Raw genomic sequence first — 19,593 nt, forward strand, 5'->3', positions numbered from 1 at the left:
CACTGTTGTGGATGCCAAGAAGTGCATGCTGAAAGTGCATGCTTGATATAGCTGTCTCCTGCCAGAGCCTGACAAATACAGAGGTGGATACTCACAGCCAACCAATGTACTGAATGCAGGGTCCCCAATGGAGGAATTAGAGAAAGGACTGAAGGAGCTAAAGGGGTTTGCAACCCCATAGGAAGAACAACAATGTCAACCAACCAGACCTCCCAGTGCTCCCAGGGACGAAGCTAACAACCAAGGAGTACACATGGCTCCAGTTTGCATATGTAGCAGAGGACAGCCTTGTCAGGCATCAATGGAAGGAGAAGTCCTTGGTCCTATGAAGGCTCAATAGATGCCCCAGTGTAGGGGAATGGAGGGTGCAGAGATGGGAGTGGGTAGGTGGGTGGAGGAACACCCTCATAGAAGCAGGGGGAGGGGAGATGGGATAGGGGGTTTACAGGAGTGGGAGAACCCGGGAAAGGGGATAACATTTGAGATGTAAATAAAGAAAATATCCAATAAAAATTAAAATAAAATAAATATAATAAAAAAGGTTAATAGTTTTAAAGATGTTAAGTGAGACACATGACATTAGGCTGAACAAAAGATGGCATTAAGTCTGCACCATTCTGACTCCCTATAGACCTGAAACTCTGAGTCCACAGAGGAGAGTTTTGTTTGTGTTAATTTGTCATCTTGGATAAGTGACCTTGTGGGGATGAGGGTTAATGAGGGGTAGACTGCTGTCTTAGGCAGGGTTTTACTGCTGTGAGCAGACACCATGACCAAGGCAAGTCTTATAAAAAAACAACATTTAATTGGGGCTGGCTTACAAGGTCAGAGGTTCAGTCCATTATCATCAAGGTGGGAGCATGGCAGCATCCAGGCAGGCATGGCACAGGCAGAGCTGAGATTTCTAGTCTTCATCCAAAGGCTGCTAGTGGAAGACTGACTTCCAGGCAACTAGGGTGAGGATCTTATACCCACACCCACAGTGACACACCTACTCCAACCAGGTCATACCTATTCCAACGAGGCCACACCTCCAAATGGTGCCACTCCCTGGTCCAAGAATATACAAGCCATCACCTGGATAGAGATAAAGGGTACTTAGAGGATGTTGTACATGGGGTCCTGGAGAAGTAGAGAGGGTGTGAGGCTCAGGTCACAAGTGAATGACTGTCAGTCAGCAGGAGAGTGGGATGTAACTTTCCATAGGAAAAACCTTGTAGCTTGGATCTGTAGGCCAAGCTGAGTGAGAAGCTGTCTGTTACAGTCCCTATAACAGTCAGATCTCCTTCCCACCATCCTGGTACCCTTCACAGAGCTACAGCAAGAAGGGTCCCCCTTCACAGAGCTACACCAGGCTTAGATAGAACAGCATGGGTTAAGCAAGAGCCTTGGTGTGCAGAGTGTGAGGTTTGTATGTGGTATTGTACTTATGAGGTAATCTGTACCTGTGTGGTACCTGCACCTGTGTGGTACCTGCACCTGTGTGGTTGTGGTATCTGCACCTGTGTGGTATTTGCACCTGTGTGGTACCTGCACCTGTGTTGTTGTGGTACCTGCACCTGTGTGGTATTTGCACCTGTGTGGTACCTGCACCTGTGTGGTATCTGCACCTTTGTGGTACCTGCACCTGTGTGGTCACAGGTGCATGCTTGTGCTTGCGCACAGAGGGTAGGGGAGTACATTGGGCGTCTTCTTCATTCACTCTCTATTTAATCCTTAGGGACAGGATCTCTCCATAAATTTGAAGCTAGTGTTTCAGCTAGGCTAGCAGCTATCATGCCCCAGTCTTCTTCCTTCCCCTATCCCCAGCACCACTGGGGTCACAGGCATGTGAGAACATGCCTAGTGTGTTACATAAGTGTTGAGAATCCAAACTCAGCCCCTCACCCATGTGTATGTAGCAAGTGCTCTCACCCACTGAACCATCTTCCCAGCTTCCTAAGTGGAAATTTGTTGACTATTTCTATAATTTAATTGTGTCACTCTTTATCACAGATTATCACTAATATTACAAATAAGAATCCAGGCCGGTTTAGAACTCACAGAGATCTAGCTGTCTCTCTCTGCCTCCCAAGAACTGGGAGTAAAGATGTGCCCCACTGTGCCCCACCCACAAGTCTATTTTGGAAGCAATAGTTATCAGTCCTTTGCTTATTGGATTTTGCTGTTATGGTAGGGAGCTTTTTGTGTCCCCAGGTCTTACAGACAACCCTTGTGTTTTTCTCAGTTTGTATATAGGTATCCTAATTCTATCTGAAATTAAATTTCCTGAACGATGGAGCAAACATTTATCTTGGCTCTGACTGTTGATTACCTGGCAGTCCTGGTCCATGTACAATCTCACGAAAGCTAGTTTGAAAAGTCATTAATCAGACGAGGAGTCCTCAAGTGTGGAGAGGTGTACCCAGTCTCTGGGGCCTCCTGAGTTACTGCAGTTCTATGCTCAGATTTGGCACTGCAAGTCGCCTCTCCCCCAGTCCCGTCCACCTTCCACCACTCCTTCACTGAGTGTGGTCCTGAATACATGCTCTGATTTAGTTTATACCTTTCCGGTGAAATTCAGGCTCATCTCAAATTTTACTTTAAAATAATAATTGAGACTATGTGGAATTTGCACATGTATGTGGGGAAGACTAAAAAAAAAAAAACACTATCCATTTTAATGTCTCTGTAAAATATCACACATTTGTTAAATTTGTCTCGGGTTGTGTGGAGTTGTGTTATAATAATAATTGAAATATTTTGTTATATTTAAAAAAAACCCTCCATGACTGTGTGTAGTAAGATTATCTTGTGCAAACGCATATCTCTGCTGGCTCCAATAAATATTTCAGTTGGCTTTGCTGTCTACACTACGTGGATGGGTAACTGACAGACCTCCTCTTACAGACATCTTTGTAAGAGCTTTTCTCCCACAGTGTGTATGTCTTTATGTTGCTGAGTTCTTATTTTAATACTTTTTGATGACAGTGTGGCCTCTACAGCAGGTGTTTCATAATATTGATTTCCCTTTTGTAACAAAATGTGCAGGCACTTTTAGAAGCTTCTATCCTATATTTTAAAAATGTATATTTTTAAACTGAAGACTCGCTATGTTGGCTTGTGAATTTTTAATATCTGTGGTTTTATGTGTGTACATATACATACATACATGCATACACATACACACATATGTGGATGCATACATGTACAATACACATATTTATGTACACATGCATTCACATGCATATGCACAAGTACCATACATACATGTATGCATACATGCATATATACGTGCATGAATACACACACATGCATGCATATATACATATATACATGGATGCCTACATGTATATACACATGCATATACATGTATAATGCAATCATACATGTATACATATGTGCATATGTCCATATATACACACACATATATAGGTAGATAGATACATAGATGCATACATACTTATATATTATCTTTTTAGTGACATAAAAATTTTAACACTTTTGTAAGTTTTTCAGGATCTTAAAAATTAGATATTCAGTTTTATAAAAATGATGCACACCCACAGTTTTTTTTTTTAACAATCTAAGAGAACAATAAAGCTGAAAAAGAAAAGCAGCTGTCTCCCCTCAGCCCCCCTCCCCTACACCCTCAAGTCATCTTTCAAGAAATCAATTTTTTCCAGTGTCTTTGGCTGACTTTTTTTCTTCTTTGATTTGAAAGCAGCATGCTTAATTACAGTTTTAAAATTTCTAATGTATGTATTGATTTCTTGTGGGAAAGTAAAGATTGATCTCTCTTCTCGTGGCCCTCACAGCAGGCCAGACCTGCGCACTGTGCTTTGCTGGGCTCCCCGCTCAGGTCATGCCTGCGCGCTGCTGGCTACAAACACGAAGCTCGCCGGACAAACAGCCTTGGTGCACTGTTTTCCATTCCGCTCGACTTAAGTTTTTTCTGAGACTTACAGAGGCCCTCTGTGCAGCACTGGTTCATGCTACATTCCTGTGGGAGCCCCAGCAACCCCTTGCAATTGCCCCGCTTTGGGCCTGTTAGGGCAATCACGGATATTGAGATGACTGTCCTGGAGGTTCCGGCTTCTGCCCAACACTATTTGATGGATGGCATCGAGACTACCATGCAGCTGTATTCCTGGAGCGTCCCTCTGCCAGAACCCATAATGTCTCTCTATTTTTTAACAGCCAGCAACTCTTGTTACCTATTCTCCTTTTTATATCACCCTAGTCTGGATCCAATCATAATTAATATTTTTTTATTTTTAATATTTTTATTACATATTTTCCTCAATTACATTTCCAATGCTATCCCAAAAGTCCCCCATAGCGCCCCCCACTTCCCTACCCACCCATTCCCATTCTTTTGGCCCTGGCATTCCCCTATATTGGGGCATATAAAGTTTGCAAGTCCAATGGGCCTCTCTTTCCATTGATGGCCGACTAGGCCATCTTTCGATACATATGCAGCTAGAGACAAGAGCTCCGGGGTTCTGGTTAGTACATCATGTTGTTCCAACAATAGGGTTGCAGATCCCTTTAGCTCCTTGGGTACTTTCTCTAGCTTCTCCATTGGGAGCCCTGTGATACATCCAATAGCTGACTGTGAGCATCCACTCCTGTGTTTGCTAGGCCCCGGCATCGTCTCACAAGAGACAGCTATATTTGGGTCCTTTCAGCAAAATCTTGCTAGTGTATGCAATGGTGTCAGCGTTTAGAAGCTGATTATGGGACGGATCCCTGGATACGGCAGTCTCTAAATGGTCCATCCTTTCATCACAGCTACGAACTTTGTCTCTGTAACTCCTTCCCTGGGTGTTTTGTTCCCAATTCTAAGAAGGTGCACAGTGTCCACACTTTGGTCTTCATTCTTCTTGAGTTTCATGCGTTTATCAAATTGTATCTTATATCTTGGGTATCCTAAGTTTTGGGCTAATATCCACTTATCAATGAATACATATTGTGTGAGTTCTTTTGTGATTGTGTTACTTCACTCAAGATGATGCCCTCCAGGTCCATCCATTTGGCTAGGAATTTCATAAATTCATTCTTTTTAATAGCTGAGTAGTACTCCATTGTGTAAATGTACCATAATTTCTGTATCCATTCCTCTGTTGAGGGACATCTGGGTTCTTTCCAGCTTCTGGCTATTATAAATAGGGCTGCTATGATTAATATTTTTAAACAGACTAATATAGATTTCAAGACATTTCTTTTTGATCTTCTAATGGTCTTGGCTCCTTCAGTTTCTGAGTTCCAGGCTGTCCCCAGTGCTCTGAAGTCTCGACTCTCTGTTCTTATGTCAGGACCTGTTAAAGGTGGCCTTTGCTGAAGTTGAGACTGTGACACTCTAGGTTTCTCTTGGGTGACTCCCAGGAGTCATTGTACGCAGTCACGTGCAGATCTTTGTTCCTGTGCTGGTGAGGGTTAATTTCCTTCATTCCTCTGGGCTATGTAAGTCTGCCTGTGGATGTTGTGTGCACAGAATGTTGCCAGTTTACCCCAGGCTGAGCACACATCTGCCTGGACATACTACCTCTTCACCCATGCACTGATAACAGACAGAGCATGGCGTTTGAGTCTGACCCACTGTGTGCCCCTAATACCTCACATTCATACTGATAACCTGCTGACTGTCTCCTGACCGTGGGCACAGGATGTGTCACCTTTTCTACTCTTCAAGTTGCTTCTTGCTTTGGTTTCTCTATGGTTTTTGTTCTGTTTTGTTTTCTGTGGACAATTTTTATGGAGGGGGTTTCCCCAAAGCCTGGCAACCCACGGAGGGGGGGGTCCCCAAAAGTCTGCCTCCTTTCTTGCTTTCACTGTGGCTATGGATCTTTGAAAAACCATCGTTTGTCTTATTTCTGGAGATTGAATGAAGGGAGAGAGAAATAGAGCCTTTCTGTTTGTAGACCTTGCTCAATTTGTAATCCTGGCAATGTGTAATAACCAGCAACCTGTTAACCAAACAGTTTAATCTTCTCATCAATTGAGACTTGGAGTCTGTTCTGCGCCAGTGCTTTAGACGGTAAGTCCCACCGGTGCCCAGCCACTTTTTAGCTCCGTTGTAAATATTTTCAGAGCTATTTCCCTTCTATGGCAGCTGTCTTATGTTTCATAGGACAGCGCTCTGCTCCGTGGCGTCAGCAATTTTGTTAGTATCTTCCGAGAATCTAAAGCCCACAGGTTTCCGTTTGATTTTCTGTTATCTATATTTCCAGTAGCTGTCTTGCTCTACTAGAAGTTATATTGACGTTTGCTTGTGGAGCACGAATTTGTTTCTTAAGGTTCTTAAGTATCTCAGTGTCTTCATTAAATAAAAACTCAGTTTTCCTTGTTTTAAAGTTTTGCTTTGCTTTCGAAACAAGGTCTGGATATGTAGCCCAGGATAGCCTGGAGTTCTCTGGGTAGCCCCAGGTGGCCTCAAACTCAACCAACCTTCCTTCCTCAGCCTTGAATACTCAGATTACAGGCATGAGTACTGTTTTGGTTTTTAATCTTAATGTAATTTTAGTATATGGGCTGCTGAACTGAGAACTCCATTTAATTTTAGTATGTGATACACAGCTCTTCTGAGCTATAGTATAAAATGTAGAGGGTTAAATAGATGGATTCTCTCCTCTCCGGGGTATATACAGCCTTAACAGATACATTGACTCTTTTTTTTTTTTAGAAATTCACTGACTTTTACTAATTTTAGTTTAGTTCCTATTACTACTGTTCTTTGTTTATGCATTTGTCTATTATGTATACACATGCAAGTAGGCACTGGTGCACCATAGTCAAGTCTCTCCTTCCACCGGGTGACTCCCAGGATTGCAGCCTCATCCTGCCTATACCCACTGAGCAATCCTACCTGCTGTGCATTGTGTTTTTCCATTTTGTAGCTCAGGCTGGCCTGGAATTTATTATGTAGCTTAGGTTAGTATCCAAATCATGATATTGCTCCTACTTCAGACCACTCAGTGCTTGGTGGGCTTCAGCCACTGCAGTAGCCAAAGAAGGCCATTAAACGGTTCAGTGAGGATGAGGGGGTTCACTGTAAGTGTTTGGTTTGGGTCTTCACGAGTCTGTGGGGGTGTCACTGGGGTGGCAAATGGATAAGTGACTCTAATTGTGTGAAGTGAGTTGTGGTGCACACAGAACCCTAGCCAGGGTCAGAAGGCAGAGCTAGTGCCACTCCTCTGTGGTCCTAACAGGACTTTATAACAAGTTAGCAAAATTCAAAACCAACACTGTTAAACTATTGATCAATAAATGGTAACTGCATCAGCTAGGCAGTGAACAATCACAGAGCTGAGTTGAGGACAGTTTTAAAATTACATTTTATTTACCTACTTTGTGTTTCTGCTGGAGGCAATAAGGAAGGAAAACAACTGTCCCAGGATACTGATGGTAGATGAGAGACAGCGTGTAGCTCACAGGGTGGGTGTATCAAGAAGAATTTTTGAAATCAAATTCTAGCCTATTGTAATAGTCATTTCATGGTGTGTTTGCCTGCGCCACGGTTACGTTGCATACTTGGAATAAACACATTTTTGAACTGCCAGAAACTGGTTAATTAAAGCTGGGGAAGGGAGGCTAGTTCCCATGTCTAGAAGCCAGAGGGGGTGATTCCCTAGAGGAGGGGAAATCCTCCTTTGAGTATGAGCATTTGGGAAGAGGTACAAAGCTGGTTGTAAGGGACAAAGGGGAGGAGGGTGTAGTTAGGGATGCAGAAGAGGCACTGAAGGACAGGCAGAGATCACTCACACGAATGCTCCATTGTATATGTCTTTTCTCATCGCTGTGAGAAACACCTGGAAGCTTAGGGAAGGCTTAGGGAAGCATTTGTTCATCCCGGAGGGACAGGCATGGCAACCGGATAGGCATGGCGGCAGGTGGCTGATTGCACCACGTGTGCAGTTAGGAAACAGAGGTGCATGCTGGGATTCGGCTGGCTTTCCCTCCTTTGCTCCAGTCATTGGCCTCAGCCCAAGGATGAGTGAGGCTCACCTTTACAGCTAGTCTTCCCTCCTTACAGGACCCTTTCTAGAAATACCTTTGTGGGTACACACAGGAGTGTATGTTTCCACGGGGAATATAGTAAACCCATTCGAACTGGCAACAGTAACCATTGCATCTTCTAAGTGAGTGTATCTCACAGACCCAGATGGGTATAAATGTCCAGCAGTGGACTGACCAGAATTCCAGGCCGTGGGGTATCAATGAAGTCTGTAGGTTATTCTAGACAAAGCACAGGGTAGTTCAGTTAGGTTGTGTGTCTGCTGCTTCTTCATTGCTTGGAAGGCATTTTGGAAATTAGGAAAAGCGAAGGATGTGGGTGGGCAAGAGTGGAAACGATTGAGTAGCTGAGCAGAGCCCAGGTCCAACTTGAGAATTCATCAGAGAGATGTTGGCACCAGTCTAGAAAATGGTTGACTAATGTTTCTGAGCTTCCTAAGGCAATGGTTCTCAGCCTGTGGTCTCAACCGCTTTGGGTTAAATTACAGTTATTACCTAATATAAAATTACAGTTATGAAGTCCCAACAAAATAATTTTATAGTTGGGGTCGCCATCGTGTGAGGAACTGTATTAACGGGTGGGTGGCATCATTAGGAAAGTTGAGAACCACTGCTCTAGGTGAGTAACTTCTGGAGACACAGTCATCACCTTTCCCGTGGTTGGTGCCCTGGGGAAATGGCTCACGTGGCTTCCGGGTCAAGGGCATGCAGACAGTCTGGGAGGCCATCCTTCTGGGCTTGAGAGGCATCCTTCCTTCCTCTCGACAGATGAAGAGCCATGATTGCCCCAGTGCTTTGAATCTGGGTCGTCACAGCGACTCTCACACATTCACAACAGAGGCCTGCTTTGTCTCTGCAGGGACCTAAGTCTGGCTCCATTCTGCTCATGGCTGTTGCTGCTCTCCCTGTGGAGAATGTGAACCAGGACAACTGACCTCAAGAAGTCTTACTGTACTAGTTCACTGCCTGCCTCTGCCCACTTCCCTCCTGCCCTCTCTCCCTCCCCCTCTCCCTTCCCCTTTCTCTCTCCCTTCCCCTCTCTCCTTCTCTCTCTCCTTCCCCCTCTCTCCCCTCTCCTCCTTCTCTCCTTCTCTCCCACTCTCTCCCTTCCCTTCCTTCTTCCTCTTCCCATTCCCTCCCTCCCTTCTTTCCCTTCCCCTGCTCTCCATCACTCCCTCCCTCCCCTACTCTTTTCCCTTTCACCCGTTTCATTTTTGTTTACCCTGCATCCGCAGCCTCTTATCTGCTCTCCCAGCTGTCAGCCTCTTTACTTCCTAAACTTACCTCCTCAACCCTCTTTCGCAGCCTGACACTGATATGCTGTGGGCAACCACTGCGGCATGAAGGGCTCTCACCACAGGGTGACGGTGAGGGCAGAATGTTAGAGATAAGGGAGATATTTTACAGCTCGCCTTATCTTCAGCCACTGTCTAAACCAGCCTAACCTTCCCGTCCCAGGACCCACAAGCCTACCTAATTTTCATGGCGTTTTATGCACTTACCTATGGTCTTCTAGCTTTATGTTCCTCTGTTTCCCTAGCAAGAGCTTGTGAAGTGTTATCCATTCCATGGCTTTCTCTGACCCCACTCTCTTCCAAGGCTTAACCGATTGATTGGTTTTCATTGTTGTTATTGTTTGTTTGTTTGCTTGCTTGTTTGTGTTTTTTTTCTCCTGCATGCTATGATCCTTTGCAGATCTATCAAGTATGAAATTTGAGACACGTTATGCTGTGTTTGTAACACTTCTGTTTCCTTAATGGGACTTGGATTTCTTGAGTTAAAACATGAGGCATTAGCCTGAGGAGACGGCTTGGCAGGAGAAGCAGAGCAAGTATGAGGACCAGAGGTCAGATTTCCAGAGTGCACATAAAGATGGGCACAGTAGCCGGCATCCGTGATCTCAGCGGTTCCATGGTGGGATGAGGGACAGAGACAATAGCATCCCGGAAGCTTTGGGGGCAGCTAGCTTGGCTTATACAGCTACAAACAAAACGCAGAAACCAACACGGGAGGTCATGACTGACACCTAAGGTTGCCCACTGACCCCTACAATGCACAATATGCCCAAACTCACATACGCAAGCAAGATTAGTGAAAGATAGGTAAAGACACAATCAAGCCGTAATGGTATTTCTCTCCTGGCACTTACGTGGTAGTCCATACATTTCAGTTGCTTCCGTTTGAATCAGAGATTTCTTTCCACAGGCAGTCATGGATGATCAGAGGGAAGGAGAATTCTCCAGAAAGGCATATGGGCAGCTGTCTGGGTAAAGCTACAACTGTAACAAAACTTCCTTTTCCTACATAGCTGTGGTACTGTGCTCTGCTCTCTGTCTGGGATGCCCAGGCGCTGCCAACACACTGGCTAGAGAAGGTGGGGCAAAGTCCAGACGAGAGTCTACAGCCTGTGTTTCACTTTGGGGTATCAGACACTACTACATGCTGGACCTGAAGGGGAAAATGGGGTCTGGGGTGAATTCTGTGGTTCCTGGTTTCCTCTCTGGGTACCCGAGTACTGTTGGTGTACTGGAGTACTGGAGTACTGGAGTACTGGAGTACTGGAGTACTGGAGTACTGTTGGTGTACTGGGTACCCGAGTACTGTTGGTGTACTACCTAGAAGGGAAGACTAGAATGGGGGTCCAGGGTCCATGTTCATTCTCCAGGCATCTCCACGCTAGGCAGGAAGTGACAAGTGGAGCCCAAGAGGAACAGAATCTGGTCCAACTGGGAATGGGTGTGCAGTAGCAGAAGGGTGAGAGATGAGAAAAGCCTTTTGGGGAGTCTAAGGCATGGCTCTCTTAGGAGAAGGCCTTCCCTACAGCGATCTTTAAAGAAGCAGCTCTGAGACGATCCTTGCTTGTTCATCTTGCTTTCTTGGAAGTGGATGTGGGCACATACATTTTATGCAGGGTGAACCAGGGATTATATACCTCTTGGGGGAAGGTCATGAGAATATCAAGGAAGGGAAGGCCATTGGTTAAAGGGTAAGGCTATTTAGATACCTCATTAGCATGGAGACAAACTCCATGACTGAGTGCCTGTGAGCCTCTCAGTTGGTGGTCGAGGTTACCTGTCTAAAGCAGGCATGAAAGGCTGGGGAGGGGCTGCTCCACTCCTACTTCAGATCCCTGGGATTCCGGGGCTTTAAATATGCCTCACCTCACCAGTTCTTAGGCCTGTCTAGTAGCGCAATAACATGCCCTACATATAGTCTAAAAGTTAGAATAATGGACAACTAAACATTCCTAGAACATGATGTCTTACAAGTAATTCTTGTTAATGTTCAGATGAAGAAACCAGTTTTATGTTTCTGACACACCACACGTGTAGCTTTTACTGTAGCCACTGCCGCCACCGCCACCACCACCCCAGCCTCCAATCTTTATGAATTCACAAATGTTAAATCATTTTACATCCTAAGAGAGAACAAAATAAACAGTTGACATTAGTCGAGCAGAGCTTCATTGAGGAATGTTGACAAGTTCAAGGTAAGAGTGTTTGATAAGTTGGGGTATTTGATGCGAAGTTCCGAGTAAAGTGTTTCTCACGCGCTCTGTTTGATGAATGACCCAAGCCTTCAGAGGACTGTGTGAGCGGGCTTTGATCTGTCTCGGTGTCTGAGGTTTAATTGGAACTTTTGTTTCCCATAGATTTGAAAACCTGCTGTGGTCCAGAAAGAAGTTTGTGGACAACATGAAGATCTATAACCACAGTTACATCTACATGCCTGCCTTCTCTATGAAGACAGGCACAGAGCCGTCCCTCCGTGTGTATTACACACTGAAAGATGTTGGAGCCAATCAAACAGTGCTTTTTGCTAACCCCAACTTTCTTCGGAACATTGGAAAGTTCTGGAAGAGTAGGGGGATCCACGCCAAGCGCCTGTCTACAGGACTCTTTTTGGTGAGTGCAGCCTTGGGCCTCTGTGAGGAGGTGTCCATCTATGGCTTCTGGCCCTTCTCGGTGAACATGCAAGGGGAACCCATCAGCCACCACTACTATGACAACGTCTTGCCCTTCTCAGGCTACCATGCCATGCCTGAGGAATTCCTTCAGCTTTGGTATCTTCACAAAATCGGCGCGCTGAGGATGCAGCTGGACCCGTGTGAGGAGCCGTCACCACAGCCCACTTCCTAGGGACTCCAGAAGAAGAAAGGACGGGATGGGGGATATTTTTGCTAGTTTTTTTTTTTTTTATGTGACTTCTAAAAAGAATTGCCAAAGTGTGTCATGGATTGGCATGATAGGAAACAAACAAAACCCAAGCAAAACTGCTTTTGATGTTGGCTTGGAGAACAACAAGAAATAAAATGTCCCGGGGAATGTTTTTATAGTGTTGTGGATTTGCAAGCGGGACAACCCCAAGGAGACGATGATGGCAGAGCACATGTCTGTGGTTCAAATCAAGAAGATGTGATTCGAGGACCAGATGAACTCTTGTTGCTGAGGCTGAGGGGCCCATCATGGCAGCCTGTGGGAGATGCTGGGGTATTGCTGACTGTCAATATACACTGGCATCATAATCATTTTAAAGATCCGTCTTATTGAGACTGGCATTAGAACTATAGGTTTTTAAAAAAATATTGTTGATTTTTGCCCTTTTCAGGGCTATGGGTGGGTAATGGTATAGACTTACAAAACCCTTCCTGCTGATTATTGTGATTCGTTAAAACAAGTCTATGATGACTATAGTCCCCTCCACTAGTATGGTTTTAAATAAGCATCGCTTCTTGCCTCCTTTTGGTTAAGTCTACTTAGCATGAAGCTCTGTTGAGTTTAGACTGTGTTGATCTATTGTCTAGATCACACGAGCCATTTCTTCACATCAGAAGTTGAGAGGGAAACTAAATTTTAGGTCCCCATTACATCAACCCATTGGCTCTGTTATTTTCATAGAATCACTAGACCTGCAAGTATATTGTTTACTTATAAAGTAGCAGAAGCATCCTCATCATTTAATGAGAGGTGACGTAGCTCACAGAGAGTGAGAGCTTCATCTTTAAGATAGACAAAGGCAGGGCCTTTTCCTCTCTAACATGAATATTTCCTTCCACGATAACTCATGCGTGTATACGCATATGTATACATGCATGAATTATCTTGTATACATATATATGTATACACACATGAATATAGACACATACGCTTTGACACTCTCTACGCTTTCTACAAAGTAATCAAAGATTATTCTCATGTAACCATCAGTACTGAGTGTGCATGGCCTAGAGTCTGTAACCAGTATTGGAGAGCCACATGTAGTGTGGGCTCCATTCCATGTTGACACAGTCAGGCTGTCATGGCAGTTGCTGTCAGCTTGCATGTCAGCACAGGGTGCAAGGCTGACCCTCAAATACACAAATCAGAATGTGAACCCCTCTCTTACTTATAGTGCCTCCCTGTACCCCAAAATTTCACAAATGGGCCCTGTGTTGAGCCTAGTGACATGTGATGTGGCTCTTTCAAGGAAGCAGGTAGGAACCACCAGCTGTTTAAGTCCTTAATGCTGGGTGGGTAGGGCCGTTTAAGCAGCTTGGTACATTAGCTTTGACACAGCTCGGGAGCTTTCCTGGCATATTCTGGCCCAGTGTGCTTACTGTAGGTAAGGGGGTGAGAAGGGGGTTCTCTTATGACCTTTGTGCTGTGAGGTGTGCTAAGCTCTGAGGAGATATGCAAACCCATGTTTATTCTTTCAACTGTCGTCATGATAGAGGTGAAAACGACTCACAAGTTCTGCCTCATCTTGGAGGTAGAAACTCGGTGTATCGACCATGCCTATGAAAAGCAGAGGGCTTTAAAAGGAAGGTTAACTGACAAGACAAGCAAGCCCCTGAGGAGATGTACTCTTGGGGTGGGGGATTTCCAAAAGTGATCCAATATTCAGGCTACCCTACAGATAGCATTTGAACTGAGGAGACTGGGCGGCCTGGTGGTCCGCTCGCTGCTGTGCAGAGCTGGCTTAGTGTTCCCATTTGTGTGACAGCCTCAGGATATCTAGAAGTCGGCATGAGCTGTGTTATTCATATCTGCACAACCCTGACTACAATCTCATTTTGAGCTCCTGGTACTTAATCATTATCTAAGGAAGAATACATGTTCATCAGTAGACTTCACCAGAAGTGTAAAAGGGCTAAGAAAACATCACATACAAAGATTTCATTAAATATGCGTTCAGATGAATACATTAATTGGTCAAAATCTAAGCAAGAAGCTCATAAAACACACCACTGTGCACTGAGAGAACTGTCTGGGAGTTTTAGCTCTCCATCTGGCTCCTAGAACAGGTCCGTGTGATAGATTTGTGTGTTTAGTCTGTGCAATTTTAAAGCTACTCTCTATGGTAGTTGAATGTCAGAACAGATCCGGCCAACACTGTTTGTACTTTTCACCTGTGCAGACTGCCCTTCCCTCAGGTGCCATCAGGACCCTGAGGACACTTTCAATTGTTATGACCAAGAGTGCTCACACTTGTAGTAGGGAGTGACCATGAATGCTGGTCCAGTAGCTGCAGGTCAGCCCCTTGCCACAGAGAATGACTCAGCAAAGTGTTAGTTGTGGAACCCCAGGTTAGACCAAAAGGAAAGTTTGACTGCTCCTCTGCTCTGTCCTTTAGGCCACAGGTATCACGCGGATGTCATGAACAGTATCTCTGTGGCCTTTCATTATTTTATAGTGACAATTCACTGGTATGTCATATGTAACTTTATGTGAGTCTGGTTAAATGATGTAGCTAAACAAGAGGGTGTGTGTGTATGTGTGTGTGTGTGTATCTGTGTATGTCTATGTGCATGTATGTGTCTATGTGTGTATAGCTGTGTGCATCTGTTTAGCATTATTTTTAGTAAAATATGTGTTCCTAAGTAGAAACCTCTCCCGAATCATCCTTTAGAACATTCTAGAGTAGCATATTACTCTTAAGAGATTGGGTATTATTCAATTCTGCTTATTGAAATTTAGGCCTTCAGCTTTAGGCCTAGTCCACTATTTAATGTATTTGACCTTTAACTTTCAGCTCAGAAGGGATTTGGGTTATGATAGAAATGTTTAATAGGAACATTAATTTCATTGTGTCTGGCAAGAGATGACACCCCACTCTACCACCAATTAGATCAATGCTTTAAGTGTGTGTATGTGTGTGTGTGCGCGCACATGTGTGCACATGCATGTGGAAAATAAAATTGCTTCATGGAGGAAGGAGAGAGAATGCAGAGACTGCAAATGAATACTCAAACAGGAATTCTCTTTTTGAGTCAACCGCGACTTAAGAATTTGTTGATTCTCAAGCTCCCAAGTGAGGGCGGCTGCTGCTTGATTTTAATCACACTTCAGTAAAAATTAAGCTAGGTGAAGAGCGAGTCATCCCAGCAGAAGGAAAGCTTTTACATGAGAGAGCTTTTCTCAGAAGATGACTCTTAGTGCTTTGCCAAAGTATATTCTTAAAAAATTGTGTGCCTAAACTAGATTGTTCACGTTTATGACTTTGAAAAAGGAGGGGGCACAGGAGACTCTCACCCTTGAGGCCTGAATGCCCTTGCAGGGTCCTGAGTTCAGGTTCTGATGCATAATTACCCACGCACAGCTAACTGTTACTCCAGGTCCAGGACAGCTGGTATCCTCTTCTGGTCTCCATGGACACTGAATGCAAGCAAGAACATACACATAATAAATAAATAAATAAATAAATAAATAAATAAATAAATAAATAAATAAATAAATCTTAATAAAGGTAGAGAGTTAATTCTCTAAAATGGCAGATGTTCAAGTAGTGTCCTTTGTGCTTCTTTGCTGGGAAGCCAGACATCTATAGTTTTATTTTTTCATGTTTGAAAATACCAAGTTCATGGACTCTTCCACTGGCAAATCATTGTCAGGAAAGATCTAATGAGAAAATCAGTCACGAGTCCACTGAACAGTTTTTACCTTATAAAATACAGTGCTATAGTATAGATGCTTCCCCAATGGTTTTTACCTTATGAAATACAGTGTTGTGGTATAGACGCTTCCCCGCCAGAACCAGGTAAGATTACTTCTCATCAAAAAGCCCAGAGACTAAGGGCTGTAAAGCTTTGTCTGAACACTCAAGGGCAAGTCTGCAGTAACAAAGCCTGAGGATGCTGTTGTGGGTCCTTTCCTGCCCATAGTCGTCAGAAGTGTGAGCTCCAGGCAGTCCACATCAGGGATGGAAGCAAATTAACAATGTATGACACCTGCAGCCCAGGTTGATGTGGCTAGTCGGGTCAGCAGTAAATACTCTTAGAAGTTTTGGAAACTTGATTCTGTTGTATGCTCAGGAGAGGAAGAGGCAAGGTGAAAAGGGAGGTGACTATAGTTCCCAAGCTCTCAGCATCCACGGGGACAGAGGGGTCTATACCTTTGTTCTTGATGACCCACTTGTCCAACAGAGGAGCCGGCTTCCACTGAGGGCTGAGCTAGTAGCCTTGCAACTACAGGAGCCTCAGCATGAAAATTTGCCAATAATTTAAAATTTTGAATCACCAAACATATTTTGCTTTGATTTTTTTTGCCTAGGCTTGCACTTGCTAATCCTGTGGCAGAGTCTGGTCACTGTGACCCAGGTGTGACCCTGCATATGATCATCCGCAGAGCTCTTTCTCTGTGTATATGGGTGGACTTCCAGAGTCCCTGAATCTATGGAGGTAGCAAATACCCCATAGTTCCTGTGCTGTGTCTTTGAAAGTCTGGAATTCTGAAGTCCAGAATATGTCTATAAACTCCTAAATGTGAGGCCACAAGATTTAGTCTCAGCCCTATACAACTCCTGTTGTGTAAGTGGGAGAGTCTTATATCTGTAGATCACACACACACACACACACGAATAGTAATAGTGTCTAGTATCTGCCTTATTCTCAGCCTTAACATGTCATTTGACATTTTCACACACATCCCAGAGATAAATGATTGACACATGACACAAATGAAAAGGTTATTCTGACAACTGAACCTTGCTCACTGTAATAAGGAAGGCATCCCGCTCCTCCTCCTTGTTGGGGTTCTCTCTGCTGCTAGCATTTGTAGTTTCTTCTGCTGTTTTCACAAAAGAATAAATAACATAGAGAAGTGAGCTATAATCGAATGAGCATTTGAATAGCAGCCAAAGCCCTTGACTCTCACTTGTGGGAGCACAAAAGAAGAATTACATTTTACGGTTGCTTGTTTATCTAGCGGTCAGTCTCTGTGTTGTGTTAAAAGCCTTCCTGGATTTGCTTTATGGTTGAAGCTGTTGGGACTCAATCAATGACTCAAAGTTGCCCGAGAGTTTTATGGTGTGATATCCAAACACACCAGTCCTGCTTCTGTGTAATTAGAGCTCCTCTGGATATCTCTCACTTTCAAATGTGTGTTATCTTAGAAACTGTTTCAAGATAACAGGAGATGTGCTGCCATGTGGTCTTTAGGGTTAGGATGAAGAGATGAGGGATGTGGCATGGACTAGGCAGCTGTATAGAGAAAACTCAGAGGTGGTACCTGGTTTCCCATGTGGGTCTAAGCAGTCTTAGAGCCTCCAGGTTCCTGCCTCCTCCAAGCAGTGCCCTCCTGGGTACCTGAGCTTGGTGAAATAAACCTATACATATCTCTCTGTCACCTGCCTTTTGAGTCATACTCTCAAGATGAGTTATAATTTAGTTCTCCTATCAAGATGGTGGGAAATGTCACCTTGATGGTGACCACTGGATGTGGTTACCATATACGATGTACACAGCAAGAGTTGGTGTCAACTTCCTGTCCCCATGATTCCCAAGAGAGGCCATGGTAGCTTAGATTCATTATCCTTCATGTTTTAGTTCAATCTCTCGCTGTCTCTCTCTCTCTCTCTTTCTCTCTCTTCCCTCCCTCTCTACCCCCTCCCCTCTTCTCCTCTCTCCTTCCCGATGTTATTTTTGCCCACAGAATATAGAAAAGTATGTTGACTTGGCAGTGGGGAGTGGCAGAGGGTGCCTTAACTTTTCCTGGCTCGGCTCCCCACTTACATAGTTCCTTCATGTGTTTGTTACTTTGTAGGTGTTTCCATGTCTGCCCAACTTTTACCTTAATCATCAGCAAGGACCCTTTTACATGTAGCAAATGGGACTATTTTATAGACATTTACAGTAGAGTATAGGTCTTGGAGAAGTCTGATGATGGTGTGTAATACCCTTTGCTGCATTGTTGAACATTTTTCTAAAGTCTTTTAGGTGATAACTACAGAAGTATTCCTAGAGTTAAGGATTTCCTGGAAAATTCCAGTATTCTTGGAAGCAAGGAACCAACCTATCGCTGTTTTCTGTTCTGTCTTCAGCACTGATAGGCCCTCTCTCCACAGTTAGTATGACTAGCGGCTACTGTAGTTCGCATAAGGATCTTACACATGAGAAGGGGAAAGAAAGGATGCACATCACAATATTTTAAAGCCTGCTTCATCTTTAACAAATTCTGTAACACCGCTAGACTTATGCTTATCATATGGCGTAGTTTGATCTGCAAAATATTGGGGAAATATTTTTACCTTTGGCCTCTTTCGTTGTGTATTGTAGACTCTAATTCCACACACATGCAAGCTGTTTTATCAGTGTGAATTTTCAGAAGCTGGATAAGAGTAAAAGTAGGAAATTTTAAATATTCTTTCTCATGTAATGTAGTCTACTGATCCATGGATATAATAATTCTGGGAGAGATTATTTTTTAGATCACACTATAAAATTGAACCTTTGATGGGTTTGCAGAGTGGCTTCCTCTTACTAAAGTCAAATTTGATGGATAGAAAGTGTAGGGTAACCCATGCTCACTCTTTCTCGCTCTTTCTTTCTTTCTTTCTTTCTTTCTTTCTTTCTTTCTTTCTTTCTTTCTTTCTTTCTTTCTTCCTTTCTTTCTTCCTTTCTTTCTTCCTTTCGTCCTTTCTTCCTTCCTTCCTTTCTTCCTTTCTTCCTTCCTTTCTTTCTTTCTTTCTTTCTTTCTTTCTTTCTTTCTTTCTTTCTTCTTCCTTCCTTCCTTCCTTCCTTCCTTTCTCTTTCTTTCTTTCTTTCTTTCTTTCTTTCTTTCTTTCTTTCTTTCTTTCTCAAAAAAAATTCACATAAAATGCAGCAGGTAAGAAAATTGGTTTAATCGGTAATCTTTATGGTGTGACTTGAAAAAAATGGTGCCTATCTGTTGGCTGACACAAACAATGATGCGCCCAAGGGAGGTCACTGGGAAAATGTCTTTTCTTTCGTGTGTTCCTGAGTGGTGTGGCAGTGAGGAGATTTAACCAAGTCTCAGTTTCTCTACCTCCCTTCCTTGGAGAATATTTGGAAATGTACCCTGTGAATAAAATGGCTTTTTTTTTTCAACGAAGCTTCTGACGTCCTTTCATTTCTCTGACGAACATCTGTTCTTTCCTTCTCAAACTCCTCTGAACTTTGTTCCTGCCTTGGCTTCTCTGTCTTGCTTTTCCTGTGTGGGTGGAAGTCCTGCTGCTTATTAAGAGCATTGTTTTAGGAGCCCTGAGTTACAGGACTGCCGAGATCGCTCCGCAGACAATGGAGCCTGCTGTCCAGCCAGATGATCTGAGTTGGATCATTGAGGCCCACGTGGTGAGAGACGGCTCCTGAAAATTACCTCTAAC

General features: G+C 43.8%; 1 protein-coding gene across 2 annotated transcripts in view; it reads left to right on the plus strand.

Moving 5' to 3' along the window:
* Nucleotides 1–18,900, plus strand: part of St8sia1 (ST8 alpha-N-acetyl-neuraminide alpha-2,8-sialyltransferase 1) — a 142,911-nt gene extending 124,011 nt beyond the window's left edge. For both annotated transcript variants that reach the window (XM_021165388.2, XM_085839796.1), the window contains one exon: nt 11,648–18,900. In XM_021165388.2, the coding sequence (XP_021021047.1) occupies nt 11,648–12,134 (487 nt within the window). In that variant the 3' untranslated portion in view covers nt 12,135–18,900. The remainder of the gene's footprint in view (nt 1–11,647) is intronic.
* The last annotated feature ends 693 nt before the right edge of the window (nt 18,901–19,593 follow it).

This window comes from Mus caroli, unplaced genomic scaffold (assembly GCF_978045245.1).
Source record: "Mus caroli unplaced genomic scaffold, Mus_caroli_1 scaffold_7, whole genome shotgun sequence".
Taxonomy (NCBI): domain Eukaryota; kingdom Metazoa; phylum Chordata; class Mammalia; order Rodentia; family Muridae; genus Mus; species Mus caroli.